The sequence below is a fragment of the Eucalyptus grandis genome, chromosome 1, assembly GCF_016545825.1.
Source record: "Eucalyptus grandis isolate ANBG69807.140 chromosome 1, ASM1654582v1, whole genome shotgun sequence".
Lineage (NCBI taxonomy): Eukaryota > Viridiplantae > Streptophyta > Magnoliopsida > Myrtales > Myrtaceae > Eucalyptus > Eucalyptus grandis.
Window position 1 is genome coordinate 14,308,754 of NC_052612.1, and position 22,713 is coordinate 14,331,466.

Sequence of the window (22,713 nt, forward strand, 5' to 3'; positions counted from 1 at the left end):
ATTAATGTGCTATCGACAAAATCCCAAGAATTAAAATAATTAAAAAATGACCCGACATCTTACGGGTCAAATTAATAATTATAATAATTATGGAGAAGATCCTGCGGATAATGCCTACAAGACTCATACAAAGTAAACATTGGGATTCAATTAAATAACTAAACTACATAATATAAACAAAATAAAGTAAATATAAAAAGAAAATAAAACTACCTAATTTCTTTTCCTTTTTCTTTTATTTTTCTTTTCCAGCACCACTCGTGGATCTCCAAGGGGAATCGACGAATCGGCTCAACAGCGGCGTCGGTCCAGCGGGGCAGCTCCGGCGAAGGGAAAGCACGGTTGGTCGCGTGTCGGGCGGGACGGGGACGGCACGGGAGCAGCAACAGCAAAAACCCGTGGAGCAAGGGCGCTCGGGCGGAGGACTCGGGGGACACTCCGGCGTCTCGAACCAGCAACTCGTGGGCGAGATCGGCTCGGGCTGCAACGGCGTTGTCGCTCGGGCGGAGCGATCGTGGTCGATCGGGGCGGAGCTCGGGCACCGGGCTCGCGAGGGGGTCGCGGGTGCTCACGGACAGAGGTGGCCGGCGAAGATACAGCAACAGCGGAGCGTCGGTTTGGTGCGGCAGCGCGGGCCGGGCGGCGGTGCGAGCTTGTGGAGACAAAAACCGAGGGAGTCCGGCGGTGCGGCGGTGCGGCGGCAAGCGGTTGCGGGGCGAAACGGCGTGCTGCCGACGGTGGGGCGGTGGTGCGTTGGAGAGTGGCTCGACTCGAGCTTGGGTCGTCGCGAGGCAAGGCGTTGAGGCGCGGCGCGGCGTCGGGGAAGGACGGTGGCGGAAGCTTCGCGGATGGAGGTTGCAGAGGAAGGGCAGTGATTTGGGGAAGATGGTGAATAGTAGGGGTCAAATCACTCCTTTTCTTTTCTCCTCTATCTCCCTCTCTCTCACGTCACTCTCCTTCTTCCTTCGTACTCTTTCTCTCTTTTTACTTTCAAACTCCACGGATGGCTTCTCTCCCCTTTCACTTTTTCTGAATTTTTTTAAAAGAAGCTCCCTCCTACGAAGAGAAGGCCACCCCTATTTATAGAGTGAAAACTTAGTCTACTCAACCTACGAAGATTTGCATAACCACTTAATCCCTGAAGATCATCTTTCGAGATTATCATGTATGCTGACTCACTCGGCCATCTGTTAAAATCTTCCAAGCTGACTCGCTCGACCATTGAAGATTTTATATGCTGACTCAGCGATTGAAGATAAACTGAATTTTTTTTTGTGAAGATTTTCCAAATAATTCACTTTAGATAAAACTCCATTATCCAATTTTAAAATCTTTCGAGATATCCATCCGCAACAAAATATTTTATAATATTCCTTATCCTCCTTAATATTCCCAACTTTAAGATTACAAAGTGCGATTTTTAAATTTCTAAAAATCATCATAATATCGCATCAAATCTTAAATTTTCACAAGATAATCAATTAAACAACAACGACGGGCTTGGGTTAATTTTATCCTTTCATGGGCCTAGCCCGGCCTATTAATTTAAAATTCAAAACCACCGATTCAACCCATCCACCACCGGTCCAAGTAAATGCAAATAAAAAATAAATGCACCTACAACTAAATGCTATGCAATTAATTAATTATTGATTAAACCCTAATTTTAATGCGATAAATGACTAAACGGATCGTCAAAATCTAGGTGTCAACAATTATGATGTTAGAATATTTTGTTAGATGTTTATTTAAATAATGTAATATCCACAAAATCCTAAAATACCCTCAAGTTAGGAAACTTTTTTAATTTAACAACATAGTTGGACGACCGTCCGATCTCTAACTATGAGATACAATCCTATCCATAACCATTTGGATACGATGGTTGATTTACCCGTTTCCAAATTTGAACGATGTGCCTTCCATCAATATCCATAACCACTCCGATATGATCGGTGGTTTATTTCATGTCCTTATTGAGATAGATAACATAAGATTGTGGATTATATTATTTAATTAAATATCTATATGTTGTTTGATTGCTTTTCTTAAAGAAGAAAACCCAAAAAATATCTTTGAATTAGATTCGATTATTGCTAGAATATTGCTTGTTTTAGGCTAGATTGCATGTTTAGATTAGGTTATTTATTTGTTCTGAATTTTTTAAAAATAAAAATACAAACAAATTGCTTAGGATGTTAGATTTCCTTAATTAAAATTGCATGTTTAATTATTAAGTAATTTTAATTTCGAGTATCACTTAAAGAAGAAAACATAAAAAAAAATATCATATATGTGTCACGTAAAATTAGGTATCCCTTACACATCATTTAGTCATTGCATGCTTAGGATCATTTACACATGTGACATATTAGGATAGTTGCATTAATATATGTCAGTCATTAGATTAGGTCATGTAAGTAACGTCGCATGACATATAGTTTGCATATTAAGTTGCACGATGCATGTCATGTTAGTATACATACATTTTTATACATCATTACATTGCATTTCCTTGAGTGACTGCGTGTTAATTAGAAATCATATCTAGGATTGCTGATGTGAATTATAAACTAACATTGCAGACGCTTTCGTTATTAAGAGGTAAGTCATGAAATTTATTTATTATTTTTATTTAGGTGTTAAATTAGTAAATTGCACACCCGCAAGGTCACCTCACATGAAGTATAAAATGAGCTCAAGCTATCTGATAAACATCTTTTTTCATGAAATTTTTTTCCATGAAAAGAATGGTACCGAAAGGACATTAGAGAAATCTAATGTAATCAAGTCTCTATGCTCAAAATCTTTTGTTCGTAGGAGTAAAATAATTCTCCCGTTATTTTACTTAGGTGTTTAGTCGATTTATTGTAAACTGATTAGTGGTAACTCATGATTGAAAAATCATTTGCATGTTAAGAACTTGAACCTAAGTCGTAAATTTGTATGGGTTTGGGGAGCCTAAGCTAAGTTTAAGCTTAGTAATCCATTAGCCAAATCCTAGGTGGTTTACTCAAGATTAAGTCGCGACAAATAAAAATTAAAAAGAAAAGGTAAAAAAGAAGAAAAAAAATATTTCCAAATAAATAATTGGATTATATAGAACTTGTTGGTCGGGAATCTATAGATGTGACAAAAAAATAAAAGTGATGGAAAAGGTTAAAAATTAACAATGTAAAGAGAGATAAAAGTGATTAGGATGACTAAGGCAATCTTTAGGCTGGTGTGACACTGAAAAGTCTAGTTTAGGAATTTGTTTTGAGAGAAATCTACTTCGGGAGTTATTTTCTAAAAATTATGTTTTGAAAGATAGGGTCAATCGTGGATCGAGAGTAATGAATTTTCCTTGATTATCTTAATGAAGTGTCTTGACTCATGTAAATTCGGAGCGTCCATATTGATTGCTGGTATTTCTTCCTCTTTGGTCTGAAATGGTCCACTTTCACTTATAGTTTGAGCACAAGGCAATTAGGACCTCCAAACATAGGGAAAATATACAAAAAATTCTAAACCTATTACACTTTCACTAATTCAGTTCTAAACATTTTCATCTTTTTCCAATTGAGTCTATCTGACCAACTTTGATCATAATTTGTTGACATGGATATTGACCGTTCTATGTAACACAATCGACGTTGATTTGAACATTTTTAATAACATTTTGATTTTTTTTTTCAATTTTAGAGTTAGGATCAACAAGGGTGGCCAATCGTCGCTAGCCAAAGCAAGGGTGCATGAGCTCTCACCAGAATCGATGAGGGGCGCCACAGCCTTGTTAGATCTAGCCAAGCGAGGGCTTAGTGCCCCTCACTAGCCTTGAGTGAGGTCGCAACCCTCACCTAGAGCCAATGAGGGTTGACTAGCCCTCACCAGTGGTTGGCGAGGCTTGTTGGCACTAACTCCAAAAATAAAAAAGGGGGTAAAATAAAGGAAAAAATAAAAATAACCTTAAAATTTCAATAAATTATTTAAATATTATTAAAAATATACATATCGACACTAGCCGCTCATGTTCGCAATTTCCTATCAAAATTAGCCGTATGAACTCAACCGACAAAAGGTTTAAAACTCAATTGGAAAAATTAAAAAGCTTATGACTCAATTGTCCAAAATATAATAGATTTAGAACTTTTTAGATAATTTTTCCAAACATAAGTTACCATAAAAAGGCTTTTTGCATGCTGAAAAAGCTGCTTCTCAATGCTGCTTTCCATTTGCCTTGACTTAAAAATCCTCGGAGGTTACTTGAAAGTGCGAGCATTTCCCAAATGGACTCCAAAGAAATATTTGCTACGGCCTTGAGTTGATGGGCTTTTACGACCTAATCTGCTAATTAGTGGCCGCTATTAGAGAGTGGATTACTTGAAATTTCTTGACATTGGGCCAGATAAAGAGGGTCCCCACATTCCGTCCTGGCTTTATCACGATCTTTGGGCGAGCTTATCAAAAGACGAGCCATCAGATTCCAAAGTGAAGCTTTCACTCAGTTCGTGAGCTGAAGTAAAGTTGACCGTCTCCGAGGCCTCCTCGGACGTTCGCCGGCGAATCCGTCGACGATTTTCCCTGGAAAAATCACCGGCACACGCGACGCTGTAGCGCCGGCACTGTACCCATGTGGACGGTGAGTTTTCTGGCTTCAATCCTGGGTTTCTTTCTTCTTCTTTTTATTCCATCTGATATGGCTTCCACGCATCGCCATCTCCGCTTCCACGACCGACCTCGGGCCTCGAGTCGGGGCTCTGTTTCCTCAAGACGATATTATTGCGAGCTTTCTGCAAATCCCAGAGTACTCCTAAAAGATGCTCTGTTGGTTTTCTTTTCTGTTTTATTATTACTGGGAAAATCAAAGTCAAGTCAAAGTCGTGTTCCCTTGCAATCGAAACCCCTGAGTAGGTTCTACGCACCTTCTGACTAATGCCCCGGAAATTACATGTGCAATAATTGCCGTCCGAGCAGCATGCATCGCAGCGGTTTGATCATAAGAAGGGCTGTACCGTTGATGGGAAGGACTCAGCATTGTTCAAGCACGCACGGTAGAGAGTGTTGTGTGTCGGTAATCCATCGTCGAAGGCTGAGAATCGGTGGCGATCATAGCACTGGGTCGATTTTCTTGTTTGAGCACTCCTCCGGTAATCAATGACTCCTTGCTCTTCTCTTCTCCTCTTCTCTGTTTCCTGCTTTGATTGCTCCATTTTCTTCTGATGAGTTGTATGAGAGTTTTTATTTTGTTCGAATGTAGCTCCGAGTTGAGTTTTGAAAGACATTTCTGCAGTTCCCAGATTTGGGATTTCATATTCCTCTTCTTTTGAGGCTCTGCTTCATCAATCTCTTTTACTGCCTGTGTATTAGTACAATTCTCTCGAGATGAAAAGAAGAGAACCCACTGATCCAGAAGATCCAATGTATGGGGCGTCTTCCTCATCGACCTCTCCACATGTAGGTGATCATGAATGCATAACCAAAAAGCCAAAGAGAAATGACTACGAAGTATTCTTGAGCTTTAGAGGGGAAGACACTCACAAAGGCTTCACCGATCATCTCTATATTGGCCTTGTCAATGCAGGAATTCATGTGTTCAGAGATGACAATGAGCTCTATGTTGGTGAGGAGATTGGTCCCGAGCTTCTCTGCAGTATTACGCAGTCTAAGATCTCCATCCCGATTATCTCAAAGAATTACGCTTCCAGCAAATGGTGCCTTCGTGAGCTGGTTCAGATGTTGATTTGCAAGAGAAACATAGGGCAATTAGTGTTACCCATATTTTACAAAGTGAGACCCTCGCAATTGTGAGATCTTACAGGGAGTTTTGGAGATGCTATCAATGCCCATAAAGATGATTTGGATGAAATGGTTGTGAATGAATGGGAGAAAGCGCTTGAAGAAGTCAGTTCCTTGAAAGGATGGGAATCGGACAAAGTTTATGATGGGTACATTATTCTTCACCAAAACTTTGTTTAGTTTCTCGTAACTAGATCTTACTTGAAAAAGAATATTAATATTGCCATCCTATACTAAAACTCATTGTTATTTGACAGTCGTGAAGGAGAATTGGTTAAAACTGTTGTCAGATATGTTATGAGTGAGTTAAAAAGACATTTTGAGCTAATTACTCCCAAACAATTGATGGGAATTGATGATCGCGTGCAACAGGTAATGAGCTTAATAGATGCTAAATTCTATGATACAGGGATTATCGGAATTTATGGATTCGGCAGCATCGGTAAGACAACTCTTGCAAAGGTGTTATACAACAAACTCTCCAGTCATTTTGAGTATCTTAGCTTTGTGGCGGATATTCGAGAAACATCTCGGCACAAGGGTATTGAATGCCTACAAAAGCAGCTCATTAACGATGTACTAAGAAATCCACACGATGTGTCTAATGTTGATGGGGGAATTGGTTTCATCAAATCTCGATTTACAAGTAAGAAAATCCTTATTCTTCTTGATGATATTGATGACAAGAATCAGTTGAATGCTTTGGCCGGAGAGGGTAGTTGGTTTAAAGCAGGAAGTATAGTCATTGTTACAACTAGAAACAAGAGCATTCTCGATGAGACTGTTGTACGCCATGTGTACCAACTCAACGAGTTGCCTGTAAATCAATCATTGATTTTATTTAGTAGATATGCATTTCGGAAGGATTCTCCCCAAATTGATTATTGGAATCTCTCTCGTGATGTCGTATCTACTACCGGGGGGCATCCATTAGCTCTTGAAGTTATTGGTTCATTCTTACGTGGAAAGCCAAAAAAAGTATGGAAGGATACGTTGAAGAAATTAAAGAAAGTGCCTGATAGGAAAGTCCAAAAGACTTTGAGGATAAGTTACAAAGCTTTAGATGATGAGGTGCAACAGATATTTTTGGACATTGCATGTTTTTTTATTGTGTAGAGAAAAGTTACTCTGTATTATTCAATAAACTTTAATATATTTACATAAAAAATAAACCCTAACAGTGGTAAAGACTAATCTACCCTTCTTACTCCTAACACTCCCCCTCAAGCTGGAGTATAAATATTAATCATGCCCAGCTTGTTACAAATATGTTCTATCCTCCCATTACCCAAGGACTTAGTAAAGATGTTTGCAAGTTGTTCACTGGTTCGAACATGACTGGGAAGAATTACTCCATTCTGCAACTTCTCTCGGATAAAATGACAATCAACCTCAATGTGTTTTGTTCTCTCATGAAACACGGGGTTGGAAGCTATATGCACAGCAGCTTTATTATCGCACCACGAGTCATGGGTACTAAATCTTTAAAGCCTAACTCAGTCAATAAACTGCCGAATCCACACTAATTCACACGTCACTTGTGCCATGGCTCTATATTCGACTCAAAGACTAGAGCGGGCAACAACACTTTGTTTCTTACTTTTCCATGATACCAGATTTCCTCCGACTAAGGTACAATATCCAGTAGTTGATCTTCTATCATCCGGAGACCCAGCCCAATCAGCATCGAAAAACCTTCAACTCGTTATGACCATGGTTTTGGTAGAGAATTCCTTTTCCCGGAGCTTTCTTCAAATACCTCAATATCCGAATAACTGCATCCCAAAGTGAGATGTACGAGGAGAAGACAAAAAGCGGCTTACTACATCGACGGGAAAAGCAATGTCGGTCGAGTAACCGTAAGATAATTCAGCTTACCTACCAGTCTTCTATATCTCTCAGATTATTAAGAATTTCTCCTCCATCAGCAACTAATTTAACCCTTGTTCCATGGGTGAATCAAGAGGCTTTGATCCCAACATACCCGTCTCGGTGAGCAAATCCAAGACATATTTTTATTTGTGACAGAACAACACCTTTTTGTGATTGTGCCACTTCAATTCCTAGGAAATATTTCAATTTTCCTAAGTCCTTAGTTTGAAACTATTGCTGAAGATAGGCTTTTAGCTTAGCTATACCAACCAAGTCATCTCCCGTGATGATAATATCATCAACATACACAATCAAGAATAGTTTGCCTCCCCTTGATTGTTTATAAAAGAAAGAATGATCATTTCCACATCTTGATAGCCCAAAAGACAATACAACCTCGAAATCTTCCAAACCATGCTCGTGGAGATTGTTTCAAACCATATAAAGATTTTTTTAATTTGCAAACTAGTCCAGACTCCCCCCCGAGCAACAAACCCCGGAGGTTGCTCCATATAAACTTCCTCATGAAGAGTGCCATTCAAGAAAGCATTCTTAACATCAAGCTGAAATAAAGGCCAATTATACGTTGCAGCAAGAGAGATCAAAATACGAACAGTAAGTAAGTTTGGCAACAGGAGAAAATGTGTCTAGATAGTCAACCCCATACACTGAGCATACCCTTTTGCAACAAGTCTTGCTTTTAAACGAGCAAGAGAACCATCGGGGGTTAACTTTACAGCATACACCCATCGACAACCAATAGCAGTTTTGCCTAGAGGAAGTGGTACTAAGTCCCAAGTTTGATTAATCTCAAGAGCCTGTAATTCTTCTTCCATTGATGTCCTCCAACCAGAACTTTGTAATGCCTCAGCGACAGACTTGGGGATAGGATATTGTTCAATAGTAGTTAAAAAGGCTTGAAAAGTAGGAGACACAGAAGAGTGAGAAATAAAATTTGCAATAGAATGTTGAGTACAAGTACGTGTACCTTTGCGATGAGCAATAGGAAGTTCAAGATCATATACAAGAGGAGGGACAGCTAATGGCGGATCTGGAGCTGAAGTCGACGTAGTAGTTACATGAGGAGCAGGGGGAGCAGTAGTAGCATCACGACGACGTCGTGTATAAACCTGGAGAGGAGGTGGTTTCTCTGTAGATACTTGGGAAACATTGTGAATAGTAGACCGAATTGTGGTCACATACAAGTCTTCATCTAATTTAGACACATCAATTGGAACATTATGATAAGGAGTGGATTCAAAAAATGAAACATCAGCTGTTACAAAATATTTTCTCAGTAATGGAGAATAACAGCGATATCCCTTTTGAGTGCAGAGTAACCCATAAACATACACTTGAGTGCCTTGGGATCAAGTTTTGATACTCCGGGTTGATGATCACGAACAAAACAGACACAACCAAAGTTATGGGGTGGTAAGACAAACAGTGGTTCTCTAGGAAACAAGGTAGAAAAAGGAATACCACCTTGCAGAATAGAAGAAGGCATGCGATTAATGAGATAACATGCAGTTAGAACAACATTAGACCAAAAGGTTTTCGGTACCTTCATCTCAAATAACATGGATCTAGTAACTTCCAATAAATGCCTATTCTTCCGTTCAGCAATACCATTATGTTGTGGAGTATCAGGACAGGAAGATTCATGGATCATACCATGTTGAATCATAAAATCAGAAAAGGATGTGGAAAAATACTCCTTAGCATTATTAGAACGCAGAACTTTAACTCGCATGCCAAATTGAGTATAAATTTCAGATATAAATGCACGAAAAATAGAAAATAATTCTGAACGATCTTTCATTAAATATAACCAAGTAACTCTGGAATAGTCATCGACAAAAGTAACAAAATATCTGAAACCCGAATTGGAAACCACACGACATGGACCCCAAATATCTGAATGAACTAATAAAAAGGAGATGCTGATCGTTTAATGACTCGAGGTGTATAACTAACACGATGTAATTTGCCAAGTTGGCATGACTCGCACTCTAGACTAGAAAGAGATTGAAAACTAGAATCTAACTTTTGAAGACTACGTAGAGAAGGATGACCAAGACGACAATGGATTTGATGTAGGGACGCAACACTTGTGCAAGCAACTGAAGAAGCATCTTCAAGTACATATAGCCCCCCTTCCTCACGTCCTCTACTAATTGTCTTCTTCGTAGCCAGATCCTGGAAGACACAAGAATCAGGATAAAAAGTTACTAAACACTGAAAGTTTTTGGTTAACTTACTAACAGACATTAGGTTAAATGGAAATTGTGGAAGATAAAGGACTGATGACAAAGGTAATGAAGGACTTGGGTTAACTGTGCCAATTCCCCTAACATGTGTAGATGACCTATTGGCTAGAGTAACTATGGACGAAGATGGAGAAAAAGAGGAAAATATACCTGAAAGACCTGACATGTGATCAGAAGCCCCTGAATCAATGATCCAAGGATGAGAAGTAGCCGAAAGACATGCAGTAGCATTACCTGTCTGAGCCAAAGTAGCAGTGGAAGAAACATGCTGTGAGATTTGAGACTGTGTGTACCGATCATATTCCTCACCAGACATAACCACCACCTTGTCTTCAGATGACTGTGGAGTAGGGTCAATATTAGATGCCGTATTAGCAAACTGGTGCTGTTGCCCTGGTCTCCCATGTAGCTTGTAGCAAAATTTTTGAATATGACCAGGTTTGCCACAGTAATGACAAACTCGTGTAGTTCTCGAATTATCAGTAGATATATGGAATTGTCCATAAGGATGCTGATTACCTTGACCTCTCCCTATTCCAATGCCTCGGCCTCCTCCTCGGACACCACGCCCACTATACCCGCCACGGGTTCCTCCATCACTCCTATTACCACTACCGCCCGAGTCCGTGGGACACAAGGGCTGAACTCCCCACCATAGATGTAGTATCCTGAGAGGACTCACGAGATACTCGAAGAACTCGAGCAAATGTATCTGTGAGTGATGCTATATTCTCTCCTCCAAGAATCTGAGACCTAACATTTTCACATTCGTAACCAAGACATCCTAAGAATCCCATTACAGCCAATTGTTCCCTTTGACGTTGCATTTGTTGAACATCACTGAAATAGGTAGAACAAAGCATTCAACTCCTCATACAATCTCTTCAAGTCTGCAAAGCACTGAGTAATAGAGCGCCCCTTTCTTTCAAATCGATAAAACTCCTGTGATAGCTCATAAATCCGTGACAAATTATCTTGACCAGAATACAGCACATTCAAATACTCCCATAGTTCTCTGACTGTATCAATATGAGTTACCATGTCAACTATATTACTCTCCATAGAATTCAGCATTTGACCAATAATACGTGCATCAACACCATCCCAAGTTACATCATCTATGGGCTTAAACTCAGTTAAGTGTCTATGTTGATTCCTGCCTGTCAAAGTAAGCTTCACAATTTTCTTCCATTGGTGGAAGTTAGCAATACCTGCGAGCTTCTTATTAGTAATTCGATTAGATGAAGAGGAAATCACCTCACTCACCACAGTATTATTCTTCTCATCGCTCATTTTCCAAATAAGAATAAACAAACTCTGACCTTAGCTTCCGTCAAACAACTCAGCCTCAACAATTCAATAACCCAATATCACCACTACCAAATAAAATGACAGAAACTACCACACAACTTTCAAATCATCAAATAAATAACTGCACTATACCCAAGCAGCAACTTGCTTCATTAATCAGCCAAATCAGCCAAATCAGCAACTTTAAAGCAAATTCTAACCCACAAAATCATCCCGATGAGTGCTATTGCACTCTGTCGCTACTGTAACTTGTCTTCTTTCTCTCTCTAGGGTTTTCCCTCTCCTTCACCGACCTCACGTACAAGAAGCGGGATAGCTACACCACCCAATCCAATAAGCATAGGGTCGTCAAAACCCCTGGTAGGCCAGCAACTCGCACAAGCACGAGTGCGCGGAAGTCGCGCGAGCAAGCCGTGCGGGCAGCGTGAGCGGCGCGAGCGGCGCGAGCCAAGCGAGCCACGTGAAAGAGCCATGCGAGCGAGCCCGCGAGCGAGCCGAGCGAGCCGAGCGAGCGAGCCGCGCGAGCGAGTCCCGCGAGCTGCGCGAGCAACGCGAGTGAGCTCCGCGAGGGAGAAGCCCTCTTCCGGTGAACGGTGGTGGCGAGTCGAAGGCGGTCCGGCGAGTCGACGGCGGTCCGGTGAGTCGACGGCGGCGGGCGGGCGGCTGCTCCGTCGTTTAGGGTTAAACCCTAGGCTCTGATACCATGTAGAGAAAAGTTACTCTGTATTATTCGATAAAATTTAATATATATACATAAAAAATAAACCCTAAAAGTGGTAAAGACTAATCTACCCTTCTTACTCCTAACATATTGGATCATCTAAACAAAATCCAACTTACATGTGGGATGCCTATGATTTTTTCCCAGAGAATGGGATTGAAGTGTTATGTCTTATGTGCCTAATTAAATTTGATAAAGACAGCAAGCTAATGATGCATGATCAACTGAGAGATTTTGGAAGGGAGGTTGTTCGTCAAGAAAATCAAAATGAGCCTCAAGGCCGTAGCAGATTATGGGATTATGAGGAAGCCATCAACGTGCTTGACAGCGACAAGGTAAGCGTTTTCTCTACTTGTCTTAGTCATTGAATGTGAGTCCATATTCTCTTTCTTGTTTGAGATAAAAATTATTGTTAGTCCCAAAACTCCAAAACTTGCCGCTTTAACCAACAAAAGAGCTCCTTCATTTAATTGCTGTTGTAGCCTGATTCTGGAACATAGTCAGAGGAGCAATTTCTTGGTTATTAATGATATATATCTTTACCTCATAATAATATTGTGATGAGGACACTCTTTTGGTATCTTCAATGCAACAACAAAACTACAAAAACGTAATGATTGACGGAGCACTTTCAGAGAAAACATGACATCAATAAGTTGTTGGGGCCCATGTTCCACGTATCTGTATGATGCACATGTTTGACGTTTGGATTCTTCTTTTGATTTCTCATTGAGGTCTTTTTTTCTTTTTTCTTTTACGGTGTATTAACTTCTCTTGTGAGTTGTTTTCTATGATTAATGAGATCTCTGTTCATTTGTAACCGTTAGCCATGGTTCTGTATTTTTCAAGTTGTGCCCCTTATATTTTTAGCTCAATGTGGCCCTTTATCTTTCACAGTTAGTGCAATCAAGTCCTTTGTCATCAAGCGTTAGTTAACAACATCAATTGTGTAATATAACCCTCTAAATGTATACTATTTCATTCTATAGGCTTTTCACAATTGGGGATAAATTTCTTTCTATGCATTTGCTAAGTTTTTATTTTTTTCTTTTTTTGTGACGATGGACAATTTTGCTATTAATCCCTTGATAACATTTACATGCCAAATATAGGCTATCATGTCAACTGTAAAAGGGTATCCATGAAGTCATTGACCAAAATGCAATAATTATACAAGATGCATTTGACGGAAAAATACGAACCACCAATCAAATCCATATTATGACTCTTATGATTTGTGCTTAATGGACAATTTACCACCTAAAACAAAAATGAATTTGAGTTCCTAAAATATTTTATTGCAATGAAAGAAAAATGTAAAAGGCTTGATTTCCTTCAGAATCCAATTTGATCACTCTTCATGTCCAATTTGTCTGTAAACAAGATCTCATTAATTTATCAGCAAATTGATTAAAAAACAATTTAGATTTGACTGTGAGAAAATCAACACGACAATGAAAAGATAGCATCAAACATCTGTAGACGGGGAGTAAAAGTCATTGATATAACATTTGATATATGACTAAATTTTCTTCCATAAAGAATGAAAAACACTTATTCAAGATACGCATGATAAGAAATGAATGTAAAACACGTATGTACATTTATGGATTTCGTTCTTGTTTTCATTTTGCTATTGAGAATTGTAAACTAGGTACACCAAAAAAAGGGGGATTCCACAACTGGGATTTTTTTTTTTCATTTTTTTACGTGTTTTGATGGCAAGTTTGATGGTTGTATTCGGACTGTAAGAGTGATGTTGTTTCACATATAGAGGATATGAGTTGGGGGTGTGTTGTTTCACATATAAAGGGCATGAATTTTGTGAGATATATTTGATATGTTGTGTGTGCATAAAGAGAGGCCTCTATTGTAATCTTGAAATGATGTAATTTCTGGGAATTCAAAGGGTGCAAATTGCAATGGGCATCGTTGGAAGAAACATCCTTGTGAGCTTCACCTTTTTACATAAATTAGATACATATTTTTCAAGCACAACCTGCATTTGAGGAAGTTGAAAGTGAGAAGCCTACACTATTACAGTATCTCAACAAAATGAAATTAGTTCGACTTTTCATAAATGCAATTTGGTTTCATCTCATCATTCAAAACTTACATTCCACAATGTTTTCTAGTTCCAGGGCACTAGTAAGATTGAGGGCCTTTGTCTGAACAAATGTGGTTGTCGAAGAAGCTACACAGGTGAACTATTTGAACAATTGACCAATTTGAGGTTCCTTCAAGTGAACAGTGTGAATCTCATTGGAGATTTCCTGAACTTGCTTCCTCAATTAAGATGGCTTCAATGGAAGGATTGTCCCTTGGACTTCACAGTGGCCAACTTTCAGCCGAAGAAATTAGTCGTGCTTGATTTGTCGTGGAGTGAGATTTCAGAGGACTGGGGAGGATGGGATCCACTCAAGGTAAGATGTAGAGAAGGTGTATTTCTTGTGGATAATCACGTGTTGTCGAAGGTCCAATCTCACCAAGTTCTCCTTTTCTCCTTTCTTATTTTTCGGAGAGGTATAATATCCTTCCCCAGATTAAGAATTTTTCTCTTAATATAACAGGAATTTGTAGGCATTTAAATATACGATAAGCTTCTGTCCTTAATATCTTAAATTATTAATATTTGAACAAACAGTCATGCTTAACGCTAGACATACTGAAAAAAAAAAAAAAAAACACTTTTGTTAACTGTATTAATCAAAATCTATTAGAAATAAAAATTAAAATATTTGTGCTTATCGTTAGTTTTTTTTTTAATCTAAATGATTTGTGGCTACTGAATGAATCTCTCCTGATGTATGTCTTTTTAGCAATTCTTGTTACGTATCTATGTCAATCTTCTTTGACGAAAAATGAAAAGTTACAATTATTTAGGTATAGTTTGGTATGTTCAAAGAAACACTCTTTAACTGTTTTTGACCTGAAATACCATATGAATGGTCATATAGAGAATCAATTGTTTTAGAAACAAAAGTGAACGCTAATACTTGAAAATAAGTGCATTACTTCCTAATGGATTTTGTGAAGGTGAATTATATGTTAGTTTTACGAGTGCTAGCCAGTTGATATTTATTTTAGCCAAATTGGAAGATATGCCTACTGCAGTAAAAGAATATAGTTAACACTGGTATGTCACTAACATTCTTTTTGCGATAGATATACTCAAAAATTATTTCTCTGTTGGTGACTTAGCCAAGTGCTACTACTTAAGGAATGTTTAAATAAAACAAATGTGATGTAGTGGAGTATTATAGCAATGATAGCATGGGAATTGAGCTATAAAACATTTATATAGTATTTTAAAAAAGTTTAAATTAAAGGAGTTATGGTGCATTGGCATTTTTTTTAGAATTTTAAAAAGTCCAAAAAAGAACAAGGAGTATTGGAAAAGCAGTCCGATCTCATTGAAATATCCTCTCTCTCTCTCTCTCTCTCTCTCTCACTCTACTTTTTTTCAGGTGGCAACCGAGCTCAAAGTTCTCAACCTCTTGAATTGTCGATCTATGAGAAAAACTCCTGACTTGTCCGCTTTCAAAAGCTTGGAGATTTTTTTGTTTGAAGGATGTTGCAATCTGCAAGAGATTCATCCTTCTATTGGTGACAGCAAGACCCTCGTCTCCTTGAATGTCAAGAGTTGTGAGAGACTAGAGGAGCTACCGGCTGGAGTAGGTCAAATGGAAGAATTAAGCGAGCTTATCTTAGATCATACTGATATACAAGAGATTCCTATTTCGAGAGGTCGTTTGATGAATCTGAAGACACTAAGTGCCTCGTCTTGTAGACGACTAGCTCAACTTCCAGAATCCATGGGCTCCCTTGTGTCGTTAACTCTATTGGACGTATCTGAGACAGGGATTGAAGAACTACCTGAATCCATTGGTTATTTGGAAAAGCTCGAGACTCTTAATGCCTCTAATTGTGCATCCTTAGCCTGCATACCCAGCTCCATAGGCCATCTAGCATCTTTGTAGTGCTTGTTATTAGGGGGATGCCCCTTGTTGAGAGAAATTCCCAATTCGATTGGAAAGTTGGAATCATTGGCTGAACTGCATTTAGCATATACATCAATTGCAGAGTTATCTAAAAGCATTGGGAATTTGCATAATTTGAGGATCTTGGACATTCGTCGAACTCACATAACAGAATTGCCTGGTGCCATCGGAATGTTGGTAAAACTCCGAGAGTTGAGTGCTTCAAGATGCAAAAATCTGGAAGGACTACCAAGCAATATGGGCAAACTGGTTTCACTAAACAAGCTTAAATTAGGCAAGTCAGGCATTATAGGCTTGCCAGAAAGCATTTCTAAGCTCTCTTCTGTCCAAAACCTGAGTGTTCGATATTGCCAAAAGCTTCGAGAACTACCAGAGCTGCCCTCTAGCATAACAGCTCTACGTATTACTTGCCAGAGTCCGTCGTTGCCCCATCTTTCCCAACTAACACTTCTCAAGAAACTCACTCTTTCTGATTGCCTGGGGCTTGAATATCTTCCAAAGCTTCCCATTGGACTATCAATGCTTTCTATTAGACGTTGTGGAAAATTGAAAGCGGTGACGGATTTGTCGAACTTGAAGCATTTATCTGAATTGTATCTTGAAGAGTGCTACGAGTTAACAGAAGTCACCGGTATGGAAGATTTACAATCTCTCTATAACATACGTGTATGGGGATGCCCTAAAATGTCTTCGCTTGATGATGTCGAATCCTGTGGTTCTTCATCTTGAACATAATATCGAGAACTAGACTTTTAGATTGATTATCATTTTGCGAGTTCTGTATTTGAAGGTTGTGGTTGCTCGCAGGTCATCTACTAACATGTTTGTTTTGTTACATGGCATGTTAAACTTTTTATCTTCTGTTTGATTCTTATAAGACCAGGCATTCTGGTTTATACTAGATGTTAATATGGTGGAAATTACAAGACGTTGAATTTGCTTGCTTTTCCTGATTGCATGAATTTCTTTTTATTTTTTTAATTGTTCTGGGATTGTTTAAACAGTATATCTCTCCTTTTTATGTTCTCATATGACTGCTCAAGGTAATTTAATGATTCACATGTGAATTATTAAAGCTTGTGGAGGCAAATTTGTTCAACAACTCTTTAATAATCCCCGGAATTCCTCGGGTTCTTCAAGCTACTTTCAGAGGGTGTGAATTTGATAGGATGCAAGTCTGTAAGAGTGAGTTCATAGTTTCTTTGTCACTTTAAATTCTTTATGAATTGTCAATCTGTTGAGTTTGATACTAACAAGATTCACACCGTTAATGCTTTCACCACGCGATTTATCTTCTGCCATTAATCATTCTAATATTTGCTATGCCAATGAGGATTTTGTATTAGTGCTGCTCTGTTTTGACTTTCCAGTATGCAAATTTGTCTCCTGCTCTCTAATTTTCTAATGATCTTGGTCTTCATGATGTTGGAAGTGCGAATAGAGCCGAATTATAGAATTTCAGATGAGAACCATACATTTTTGTGAACCATTACAAGTTTGAGCAATGTTATCTACAAGAGTCATGCAGGAATTGTGAGAGGAAGCTTTTTGACGAGTTTATTCACTTTATGACGAGTAGTAACATCTCGCAATCTATCAATAATCCACCTATATCTTAGTAGAAATGATGATCGTTATGTATTATGAACCAAATGACATATGTTATGTGGGAAGATCTTTGGATTAAAACTAGACATTAGAAGAAAAAGTTTTAAATTTTACATAGACAGGACTAATAAAGCCATAAGTATTTTACTTAGATTTTTAACGCTTAAAATACTTTTAGCTTTGCGCTGCACACTAATCTCAAGATCTCGATCTTCTATATCCTTCTCAAATTTGACCATTTTATAAGAATTAGAGAGGTTTGAGATATGAATTGGACACGTGTCAATTGGTTGTTGTAGTAGTTGGTGACTACAGAGAAATGCCCCACGACATGGTCTTGCAACTCACCACTTCACATTCTTCTTCTAATCCATGCGTTCTTTCTTCTTCTTTTTTTCTTTTTTTTTTAAAGCTCCTCCACAAAGATAGTCTAATTAGATTGTGTAAATCGTATATCTACATTGTAATTTTTTTTTTTGGTAAAGTATATCTACATTGTAATTGATCTTTAAAAATTATGAGATATTTGCATAGGACAAGATTTCTACTATCATTACGATGGGACTTGAAAATAGGGAATCCAAACATTCTGTCCATCCAATATGGAGAAGAGGAGGTTATATAAGGAAGTTATCACCAAGGAAAAGAAAGCAAAAGAAGTTAGCATAAAGAAGTACGTGTTATGAATGAAAATAAAGAAGTCAAATGACAAATGGAAGTAACGGAAGAATATTAATAAATAGTTAAATTATGTCATATGCGGAAAATCATTAAATTGTAAGAATAAATATGAGAAGGTTGTTCAAGGTGGATGCAAAATAGAAAAATTTCTAAATTTTACTGGTAAAGATTACACGAGCCTTGCATGTTAATAGAGGGAGTTCTCCTTTTTCTTAGGTAGCCAAAAAGAGGAAATTTATATATGGTAGAATTTTATTGTACACATAACTTGAGTCTATCGAAATTTGATGTGGTCATGAGATGAGATGTCTTCAGTTGGAGAAAGAAGAGAAATTGCCAAAATAAAATAAAGTAAAAATAAAAATACTATTTCGAAACCAAACACCTTTTTATGTCGCTAAACTAGGGGTGAGCATGGTCCAAGTTGGGCCAATTCACCCTCTAACCTTAGGACCAACCCGCATAGTGTCGGTCCTCAATTTTTGAGATCGATGATCGACCCTATTGAGCTTGGGACCGAGGACCGGACCGACCCAATGGGTTCGGTCCAGTTCCAGGGTCAACCCAAGACCAATCGATAATTTTTTATTTCATTTTTTGTACTCCTTAAAAGGGCAACCGAGGACCATACCGACCCAATGGGTTTGATGATGAGCGAGGTCGGCTAAGAAAGGCAAGCGGTGATGGTCAAGTGAGGTAAGCATCGAACAAAATGAGCATCGAATGTTGAGTGGGAAGCAATAAGTCAAGCGAGCATCGAGTGGCAAGCGGCACGAGTGACCCAAAGTGAACGAGGCGAGTGTGAAGTGGTGAGCGGAGAAGTTGTTTCTTTCGATTTCGGCAAATTGAAGACTAAGATGACAAATAAGATAGAAGAGAACGAATACTAGAGGATGATGCCATAAAGAGCTGTTTATGCCTTTTTGGACGCCGTGAGGACTTCTCACAAAAACATTTTATCATTTGTAAATTATGATTATTGACGCCGTAAAAAACATTAAAAATCTAAGTTATTAAAGAACAATGTAAAATTATTTGAACTCTTATAAAGAGCTGTTTAATATTGTTAACGCCGTTTATTTTAAGATTTTCTCTATATAAAAAATTATAAGTAATATATATCGGGGTTGGTTCGAGTTGGACCGACTCGGAACTCTTAGGGCCAAGGACCAATCCGCAGAGTCTTGGTCCAGAAATTTTAGGACTAAGGACCGACTCAATCTCCTTGGGAACCGGACCAGAATCGGTACCGACTCAATCTCCTTGGGAACCGAACCAGAATCGGTAGGGTTGGGCTGGTCCGGGGGTGACTGACCGACGTTCACCCTTACACTAAACATTACAAAGAAATGTGTCTACTCAAACTTACTCTTTCAAATGAAGTGCCTATTAATGTAAACATAGAAGAAGTAGACAATATTGGTTGATATCAGTAAGAGTGAAGAAAGAAAGGAAAATATGATATATGTATTGTAAAAAAAGTCATCTAGAAAGTACACCACTCAAAATGCAAAGAGGAGTGTCTGGTCCTAGTACACCATTTCTTCAATATACGTCTTTTTATGCAATAAGAAAGTAAATAACACTAATTGATGGGGTATACCTGTCTAAAACTCGAGAAAAAAAAAAAAGAATCGCAAGTATGCTTATTATTGTTTTTTTTTTGTCAGAATAAGTATGCCTATTTAAAAATGTGAAAAGTGATGCATATTTAAATGCCACTATTTTGAATAATAAGGATAGAATCTCCGTTTATCTACGTTATTTAAAACAAACATACTATTTTGGTTAAGGAAATAACATTGACAAGATATTATATTGAAGATCCTATTTTAACATTAAAAAAAATAGTGTTTGCTCAAGAATGATAAAGATAAAACTAAATAATTTTCTTTAAGAAGAATGATGCAAATTTTCCTAAAGATATTCAAACCACAAAAAATATCTATAGATACATCTGAAAGTTAATTCTAGCTCACGGTTTTTGTAGAAAGTGTATACAAGAAAGTTTTAGTGGTGAAATTATATATTAATTTACAATGTTATACCATACTTTTATAGGAATGTATATTTAAAATAAAGGATAAGTGCAAGTCTTAAAACTTGTCGTAGAATTACAATTGAGTCCTAAAACTTTTAAAAAGTTAAATTAAGTCCTAAAACTTTCAAAAAGTGCAATCAACGAAAGGACTTGATTGGATTAATTTAACAAGTTTTTAGTCTTGATTGCACTTTTGTGATTAATTTTAGGATTGATTGTACTTTTTGAAAGTTTTAGGATTTAATTGCATTTTCTTGATAAGTTTTAGGACTTTTAATGTACTTATTCCTAAAAATAATATGTTTTGGAAAAGATTTTATGATCTAATTTGAGAATGATGTAATTTAGATATAACATATATTAACAAACATACATCTTCAATCCCATAACCGCTAACTTAATGTTGAATAATTATCAAAACTAAAATTGCTATATGATATTTACTCAAATTGGAATTAAAATATTTAAACAATGTAGACTCTTTTTTTTTTTTTAGAGAATCATCAAAGTATAGATTTTAGTGATCAAATAACCTTACATTTACAATTTTTTAAATAATTAGTAATAAAAAAATCAGATTCCAACCATATGCATACATAGATGTAATATTATCATAATACGTTTCCATATTATTTTTTAATTCAATCATCAATTTAGGATAAAAAAATAATGTTGATTCTAATATTTTTTTAAAGAAATGATCATCGCATTAGTTTTAGGACCATATATTCACAATATAACAGCAAATACCATCCTTATCTTCTAGTATGCTTAAATGCATAAATAAAGATAGTTTTTTTTTATCACTTCGTAATAGTTATATTAGGTGAAAATAACTTTTTTTTTTTTTTTTTTTTATGATTAGATCCAAATGTGAAGGTTATCCATTTAATTGTACGAAGGATTGCACTTCATCTTCCTCAAAAAGTGCCGTAAGCTTGGTTAAAAGGAGAGGGGGGAAAAACCAGAGAGCACGTTGTGAGATATTAGAGTGAAAAATAGAGAGAGCTGTGAGTTGAGGTGAGTGCATCGCGGGTGTGAGATCAGGAGCAGAGGAGGTCATTTGCCTTCACTCTTCATTCAAGGTAGCAGTTGCGGTTCATTTATCAATTTATTTTGGCTCCTTTATCGAGCAACCGAGCATGGAGCCCCAGTTTGAAGTCGGAGTTCACAAGTTTGTCTCACCCTTCCGGGCCTTGCAAACTTAAAACTCCGGGTCTGCCGGTTCATTCAAGCCGGTTGCGATGATTGGTGCACCTTTGATGCTATACATGTACGCTCAATGAGGCCGACCTCTTGTTTGGAATTCGAACTTTACCTTGCTAGCACACTTGTGTCCAAGTTATGTTCATCACCCCATGGGTACTAAATTAGGTCACTTTTGTTGCTTGCTCGTACCTATGCTCGCTTCTGTGTTTTCACGGGCTCAGCAAGGTCCTCATTAGATTCATTTTGTTCTCTCGCTTACTCATGTTGTTGCCAATAGAATGTTGAACGAATCCGTAGTCTGAGGAGGGTTAGAAAGCCAATTATAAGGGAGGGACTTTAGTCGATGGGCTTCTACGGCCTAAATCTGCTATAGTCGATGGGCTTTTACGGCCTAAATCTGCTACTTAGGGCCTGCATGGTTGCAACTTGTTTCTCCCAGGAACAGAAATTTCTGTTTTTTTTGTTCCGGGAACAAAAAAAGGAACAAACGCGTTTGTGTGCGTTTCTGTTCCTTTTGTTCTTTTGTTCCCAGGAACAAAAAAACAAAACAAGAAACACAAAAACTTGTTTCTTGTTTCAAACACAAATCGAAACACTTTTCTTTTTTTTTCTTTTTTATCTTATTTTTGTTCTTCTTTCTTTTGGCCGGTCGCCGGCCTCGGCCATGGCCGGCGACCGGCCGACGAGGGCCGGCGGCCTCGCCCGGCCACGGCGAGGCTCGCCGGCCCCGGCGAGGCCGACGCTCGCCGTCCCCGGCGAGGCCGAGGCTCGCCGTAGCTAGGCGAGGGTCGGCTCGCCATGGCCGGGCGAGCTCGAGCTCGCCCAGATCCGGCGAGGCCGACCTCGCCTGGCCGGCCGGGCGAGCCTCGGCCTCGCCGAGCCACCGCCAAGCGACGCCGACGGGCGGTGGCTCGGCGAGGCCGAGGCTCGGCCGCCGGGCGAGGTCGGCTCGCCGGATCCGGGCGAGCTCGAGCTCGCCCAGCCCATGGCGAGGCCGACTCGCGCCCGGCCGGGCGAGCTCGATCTCGCCCCAGATCCGGCGAGGCCGACCTCGCCCGGCGGCCGGCGAGCCTCGGCCTCGCCCGGCGGTGGCCAAGCGAGGCCGTGCCTCGCCCGCCGGGCGAGCTCGGCCTCGCCGGATCAAGGCGAGGCCGACCTCGCGCCCAGCGAGCTCGATCTCGCCCAGATCCGGCCTCGAGCTCGCCCAGCCGGCGAGGCCGA

General features: G+C 38.9%; 2 protein-coding genes across 2 annotated transcripts; both read left to right on the top strand.

The window, feature by feature from the left end:
• Positions 1-5,364: 5,364 nt before the first annotated feature.
• On the top strand, positions 5,365-6,894 carry LOC120295619 (disease resistance protein RUN1-like). The gene is made up of 3 exons (XM_039316889.1): positions 5,365-5,701; positions 5,801-5,927; positions 6,036-6,894. Exons 1-3 carry the CDS (start codon positions 5,365-5,367, stop codon positions 6,892-6,894), a joined length of 1,323 nt encoding a protein of 440 aa, XP_039172823.1.
• Positions 6,895-12,164: 5,270 nt separating this feature from the next.
• LOC120295622 (disease resistance protein RPV1-like) lies at positions 12,165-16,682 on the top strand. The gene is made up of 4 exons (XM_039316893.1): positions 12,165-12,287; positions 14,088-14,375; positions 15,543-15,840; positions 15,946-16,682. Exons 1-4 carry the CDS (start codon positions 12,165-12,167, stop codon positions 16,680-16,682), a joined length of 1,446 nt encoding a protein of 481 aa, XP_039172827.1.
• The last annotated feature ends 6,031 nt before the right edge of the window (positions 16,683-22,713 follow it).

Excerpts from the sequence above, each read along its gene's own strand:
- LOC120295619 (XM_039316889.1), top strand. The coding sequence starts at position 5,365 with ATGAAAAGAAGAGAACCCACTGATCCAGAAGATCCAATGTATGGGGCG. Across the intron at positions 5,702-5,800 it reads TTCCAGCAAATGGTGCCTTC|GGAGTTTTGGAGATGCTATC; the intron begins GTGAGCTGGTTC and ends GAGATCTTACAG. Across the intron at positions 5,928-6,035 it reads TCGGACAAAGTTTATGATGG|TCGTGAAGGAGAATTGGTTA; the intron begins GTACATTATTCT and ends GTTATTTGACAG.
- LOC120295622 (XM_039316893.1), top strand. The coding sequence starts at position 12,165 with ATGCATGATCAACTGAGAGATTTTGGAAGGGAGGTTGTTCGTCAAGAA. Across the intron at positions 14,376-15,542 it reads GAGGATGGGATCCACTCAAG|ATTCATCCTTCTATTGGTGA; the intron begins GTAAGATGTAGA and ends AATCTGCAAGAG. Across the intron at positions 15,841-15,945 it reads AGAACTACCTGAATCCATTG|GGGGATGCCCCTTGTTGAGA; the intron begins GTTATTTGGAAA and ends GCTTGTTATTAG.